The following is a 6906-nucleotide window of genomic DNA, read 5'->3' on the forward strand; positions in this document are numbered from 1 at the left end:
ATGACTAGTGAAAAAAAAAGGTTACAATTTGGAACAAAAAATTGAAAAAACGTTAAGCATGTATTTTGTAGATTTTTTTTACCGTTATCAATATATTTTTATTATTTTTGTAATTATCCCTAAAAAAAATATTAAATCACTTCATGAATTCATCCTGGCCGTTGGATTTCATTGAGAAGTAGAGGCGTCGTGGTCAGATTCCCCTCACGGTCATCTTTTCGAAAAAAAAAAAACTTTGCAATCGATAAAATCGGATTCCGTATTTCCAGTTTTACCCCTATCGCAAAAACTGTTACTCTATATATACGCGCGTGAGCGTGGAAACAAACTTATCCCAAGTTTCTAGAGAGAGACTAGGGTTTGCTCTCTTGATTTTGGGGGTTTTCGATTTCTAGGGTTTGTGAGTTTCTCTTCAATTCAAAAATGGACGTTGACGGCGCTAGGAAATCAGGAACCGTCAAATGGTTCAACGATACTAAGGGATTTGGGTTCATCACTCCTGAAGATGGCGGCGAGGAGCTTTTTGTTCACCAGTCGTCCATCAGAACTGAGGGATTCCGCAGCCTTGGTGACGGTGAGACCGTGGAGTACGTGATTGAGAACGGATCTGATGGCCGTACTAAAGCTGCTGATGTTACTGGTCCCAATGAAGGTCCTGTCCAGGGGAGTACCCGTGGTGGTGGTGGTGGAGGCCGTGGAGGCGGCGGTGGTGATCGTTATGGAGGCGGCGGTGGTGATCGTTATGGAGGCGGTGGTGGTGGGTACAACGGTGGTAGCCGTGGAGGACGTGGCGGTGGTGGATACGGTGGAGGAGGCGGTGGTTATGGTGGAGGCGGTGGTTATGGAGGAGGTGGCGGTGGTGGAAACGCTTGTTTCAAGTGTGGTGAAAGTGGACACATGGCTAGGGAATGTACTCAGAACGGTGGTGGAGGCGGAGGATATGGTGGTGGAGGACGTGGAGGTGGAGGTTATGGAGGTGGCGGAGGTCGCGGAGGTGGTGGCGGTGGCGGCGGCGGCTGCTACAACTGTGGTGAAGATGGACACTTCGCCAGAGAATGCCCTACATCTAACAACCGTTGATCTGCTACCATGGATGATGGAGGATAAAGGGTAAATGTGTTTCTTCACATTTGCTTTGCATCCATACATCATTCTATTTACTTTTTTGCTTTTTCTGTGTTGATGAATCAATGGGTGAACCATAGTTTAATATGCTTGCTTTTGATATGAGTTTTTGGTTTGGTTTGCTACTTCAAGTCTGTTAATTAGGGTTTCGGATATGGCACCTATTTATTTTAATTTTTCAAGTCCTTTACTAGAAAAAAAAGATTAGGGTTTTCAAGTACTACTTAACTATGGTCTTTATGAGAAATCTGGATGTATACATGCTGGAGGTTTAATGGAAGCCATTTATGAATGAAAAAGAAAACAAGGGTTACCCTAATTATCTCATTGTTGTGTGGATATTTAGTTTCTTGATAAATTATATATATATTCTTGTTTAGATATTTTATAGAGTTGGTGCATTGAATGTTTCAAGTTGGTCCTTGAATTTGTTCTGTTTCTTTGGTTATTGTGTTAGCATCTGTCATTTGGTCAAAGTGGGGACTCAAAAGCTTTATACTTTTGCTTCTGCCTTTTTGCCCATGTCCACAGAAATTATACTTTTCTTGTTTTGGCTTACTCTTTAGTCTAAAGTCATTTGATTATTGTCAGAAGCTCAGAATTTATCATGGGCTCAATAAGTTCGTGTACAATGTCATAAAGGTTTGTGATCGTGTATTGATTTAATTATGTGTTTGTGAACAAAATGGATGTTTGTAAAAAGAGTGTTGGGGTAGAATCTTTATTTATAAAGTGTGAATAGTTGGCAGTTTTTGGAGTAAAGATAACAATGGCATCTTGTTGGATGAATATGGATTGTTTGTACTAAAGTGTGCTAAATTTTCAACCATTGGTGGGTATCGAATATTGTCACAGTTGCTTTGTATACTAATTTTGTACATGTTAGTGTTATATGTTATTTTAAATCTTATGAGGTTAAAATGATTAAAATTTCATTTTATTTTGTACATATTTAAAAAGTTAATATTAACCTCAAATATTTCAATTGAAATCCCATCTCTAAAGTTGGCTTAAATGGTTAATGGACCAACTAGGCTTTCTAGCTTAGAAATGGCAACGGTGAAGTTGGCATTATGGGAGAAGGTACTAACTTTATAGACAAACAACAACCTAACTTTATATCATATGTTATGTGTAAAAAAAAGTTTCAAGTTTTCTTAACTTTTATATTACTATCATTATCTTTGAAAAATGTAGTTATGGGCATTATTAAGTTTGGATTCATTTGATGAAATCAAATCTAGTTGGATTTTGTTGAGTTGAAATTTAGATTTTGGCGTGAAAAAGATAGAACTTATCATGTGCACGTTAGAGACTATTCATGATTCTTGCTCCATGAATATCTGTACGATTTGTCAATATCCACAAAACAAGGAAGATGCGCATTAGATTTCATAATTGTGTACACCGACAACATAAATGTTATGTTTTTGGAGGTCCACATGTATCCACAAAACGCGAAGTGACTTTGCTTGGGTGTTTGATAGAGAAATTTGTGTTCTGTGAGAAAAAGGCGATGTTTGTTTTTTGTATGAAGGTTTTTTTTGGTCCCTTCTGTTTGCCCTGTTTAGACCACGCGTAGATATTAAACTTTACAGACTGTTTGTTTTTTTTTTTTTTAAATACTGCAGACCTAAAAATGTTTGCGTGTTCTCTTTTAGTCTTTTTTGACGCAGATGTGGACCAAAGACTTCTAACATTTTTAGACATCTACTAATTTAAACAAACACATATATCTTTATTTTTCAAGTTTTTTTAATTTATATTTATTTCAACTTTATTAATAATAAATGATTTGAAAAAAAAAGTTATAATATTTAAAAAAAAGGTTCGACGACACAAATATGACAATTTAGACAAATTTATAAATAAAGATTTATTACAATAATGATCGTTGAAGTGTTTATATAATATGAAAAATCTTACTATAATAAATGAAAGTTTTTTTGTCACATGTTCTCTTCTCATTCATTTGGACACATGACATTTTCTAAAAATTTTAAATTTTCTATTTTCCACTTGTCATTTTATTGTATTTTTGATTTTATTAAATTAAAATTACACATTTAATATATAAGGTAATATATATGTTATGTATTTATTAGAAAATGGTTTATATATGTAATGTATCCAATGCATTAAAGTCTCATTAATTTTAATAATTCAAAAAATTTCTTATTTTTCTTATAAATTTAAACTTTTCAAATTGTTAAAATTTTATATTTAATTTTTTTTAAATAAACCCATGTAATACATGTGTCTCACACCTAGTCTATCCTAATAAAAGAATCCCTTAATTGCCACGTATCACTTCCTCCTACCATTCTTCACAAAAGTTAATTTACTTTTATGCCCTCCACCATTATTAATAAGTTTAAATTACAGTTATTTGGTCACTTTTATTTTCTGTTTCAAATTTGGAATTGATTCTTTCTAATCTAATTGATATTGTTGATATCCTTAAATCTCGTCGATTTCTAAATGTCTAGCTTTTTCTTCACCCCCCCTAAATTAGAGATGTGAAATTTAGATATGATTTTTGAAATCCCTTATTATCAGCCCCTCTCCCATGTACTCGCCAATTACTAAGGGTTTTTATTTGACATATTTTCATTCGTCATTTTTGGCGATCTCTCATTTCCACTGCTCTTGTCTCTGTCGATGTTAATCTCATTGGGCCAGTTAGATACTCCTCTCATACATTTGTAAGTAATCTTCTTTCTCATATGTACTATTTTACTCACATAATCTTCTTCTCAGGTAATCTCATTTATGTAGAAAGGCAAAATACGACAATGTAGAGGCAGTTATAGGTTCTTTAATTTTTTTAGTGAAGCTTTTGTGTATAAGTTTGATGGCTGTTGGCCCACAAGTGAAGGAAGTTGCACAATGGTTTGGAAAATTAAGTTTTCACTTTTGGGTTAGACAAAGGAATGACCTGATCTTTGATATTTAACTCTATGCAGTCAATAGAAATTTGGTAGCTTTGAAGGGGTTAAATTGTTAATTTTGGTGATTTTTCTTTGAGTTTACTTTTTAGGTTCTATGATGTTGGGTACAATAAAGAGTTCATTGGAACAAAATTCACGATCCAGTTTGGGGATCTTATTGGTGCAATTTCCCTCTTTTACCATCTTTTTGGGTTTCTATACCCTTATTGGGTTCTATGATGGATTCTTATGCTTTAAGTAATCAGTTTTATTTTTCAAATCGTCTTGAATATGTAAATTATTTCTAGAGATGTAATCATTATCTAATTAAAAAGATTACTAAAATGTCCATGGATGAAGGTGTTTTTTGAAGACGTTTTGGATTGTGATATCTTGATTGTGATTTGGAATTATGTAACGAGTTTCTAAGTATTTTGCAGATAATATCAATAATTCTTGCAATAATCAAACACCACAAACGACCAAGACCTTAAACACGCTCACAACCCATGTTTTGAAAATCGGACCGGACCGGCCGGTTCGACCGGTTCTACCGGGATTTGGTCCCGGATCCAGTTCTTAAAAGCCAAAAAACTGGTATTCGTGTGAATCGGTAAAAACTGATCCAGTTGAACAGGTAAAAAACCAGTCAAAACCGGAAATTTTAAAAAATATATTTTATTTTTTATTTTTTGTATTTTTTTTATTTAATTAAATATCATTATGACATCCTCCGGTTTTTCCGGTTTTTGAGACTGGTCCTACCGGTTGGACCACTTGAACCATCGAACAAGTAAGACGACCGGTTCGGTCTTCGGTCCGGTTTTCAAAACCTTGCTCACAAACTGAGTGATTTCCAAAAGTTTCAGGTTTAACATTATTTCTATATTGCTCCAGATTTAGACATATGAGTCTATTTTTGTAAACCCTCCCTATATAAATTAGTTATAATCTTTTTATTGATTTTTGAAAGTTTTTAGGTGAGCCATTATTTGTCCATATGGCTTTGCGATTCCTTCTTTCATTTTATCTTCTTTGATGTTTTGCTTGATTATTTATTCTTATTGAAATAAAGTGCAAATCACAAGGAAGAATCCGTCGAAATATGTTAGTGTAAGTGAGTTTGCTTCGGACCCAAAGCTTCAAGTGTGTTTGTTTTCCTTCGCTCTATCAAATGTTAACCGATTTTGCTTCGAACTCAACATTTAAGGTTTTGTAATGGATTTTTTTTTGATTTATTTTACTTTTTATATTGAATTGCATCAGACCATTGACTTTGTCAATCATATGATACTTTATTTGGGTATATACAATTATTTACCTTAAAAAAATAGACATGGAACTTGTCATTTTCAATAATAATTAATTTGTAATTAATTAGGAAACAAAACAGAGAAAAATTAAAATTGTTAATTTTAAATAATGAAGACAATACTTACAAATGAAACTTCTAATAATGGTGTGTATAAAGAAGTTTTTTGAAATTTATAAATAATTTTTAGTTTTTAATTTGCAATTTATTGTGTTGTTTTTATTTACTTTTAAGATATTTTTGCTATATTTAATTTTTGGCATACCAATGTTATTTACACGATTGATTATGATTTTTTACACTCCATTCAAAATTATATTATGTTTTATAAATTATAACTATATTAAATGTTTTCACATACGTAACGTATATCAGATATTCAAATATCAATATATATATATATATATATATATATATATATATATATATATATATATTAAATAATCAATATAAAAGTCTAAAAAAATCTTAAATCTTTTTTATTTAATAAAATTTAATAAATATATATCCGTGGTTTTCACGGTTGTAACCTAGTATTTATAATATACTCTTATATTTTTTGTGCCAAATTTTATAAAACATTATTTAATACAATATCATTGAGTTATGACTTGAGATCTAAAGATGAATTACATAGTAGAGAGAGCATCTTTTACAATAATATTAATCTTGATTTTAAGGTTGAAAAGTTGGGGTTTAGAGTAAATGGTTACTTTTTTATATTTTAAGCATTCATAGTATAGATGAACAATGGTGTGGTATAGTAGATAAGTAGATTGTTGCATATTATGCATGTATCGATTAAGGTATTTTATTACAATATCTTGTTGATTTTAGACTTGTGGCGCATTTATGTATTTCAATTGAACCAAAAAATAAGTCTTGTTCGATTTATGTAAAATGATTTCAAGATAGTTGAAGAACAGAAGAGAAACGGGTTGAAGTTGCAACACTAAACCCAAACCCCAAGACCAAATAAATATCTGTTTGGCTTAATGTAGCCTTCAATCTCTTAATCACTTGCCTCATTATCTTGTAATCCTTTGTCACCTAGACCTCTTCTTTTTAAAATCGTTTTTCCTCCATATGACTTGAAATCGCCTCCCCACTTACTGAATTATTGGGATCAGCAATCAACATCTTTCTTACTCACATTTTTTAAGTTGCCCAAAATATATTTAGTGAATTCTTAAAATCATTTTTATACAGTTGTCTACTATTAATTTTAAATACTATACTATAAATAAAAGGAAAATTTCGTTGCCATATCTTCCCACCAAAACAACCGGATGTATAGAATTAACAAAAGGATTAACGTGGATCTAGGTGACAAAGAAAACGATAAAAAGCGACATATAAAAATAACGTGGATCGGTCGATGTGACCTACATCCACATGTAGGAACAAAATGATTCTTGTATTAGTTAACTATTTTCAATTGATACATTGTAATCCCTATTCCAAATACTTCTCTATTCAAAATCACCATTCGAGTCTCTTCGTTTTTTTTTCGAGTTGAGTTACTTTGTTTGACAAGTT

General features: G+C 32.0%; 1 protein-coding gene across 1 annotated transcript; it reads left to right on the plus strand.

Annotated features, from left to right (window-relative positions):
• Positions 1–316: 316 nt before the first annotated feature.
• LOC111884265 (glycine-rich protein 2) lies at positions 317–1452 on the plus strand. The gene has a single exon (XM_023880577.3). It carries the CDS (start codon positions 424–426, stop codon positions 1078–1080), a length of 657 nt encoding a protein of 218 aa, XP_023736345.2. The 5' UTR covers positions 317–423; the 3' UTR covers positions 1081–1452.
• The last annotated feature ends 5454 nt before the right edge of the window (positions 1453–6906 follow it).

This window comes from Lactuca sativa, chromosome 3 (assembly GCF_002870075.4).
Source record: "Lactuca sativa cultivar Salinas chromosome 3, Lsat_Salinas_v11, whole genome shotgun sequence".
Taxonomy (NCBI): domain Eukaryota; kingdom Viridiplantae; phylum Streptophyta; class Magnoliopsida; order Asterales; family Asteraceae; genus Lactuca; species Lactuca sativa.

What these genes read in the sequence shown, in the direction of transcription:
- LOC111884265 (XM_023880577.3), top strand. Translation starts at nt 424, where the DNA reads ATGGACGTTGACGGCGCTAGGAAATCAGGAACCGTCAAATGGTTCAAC.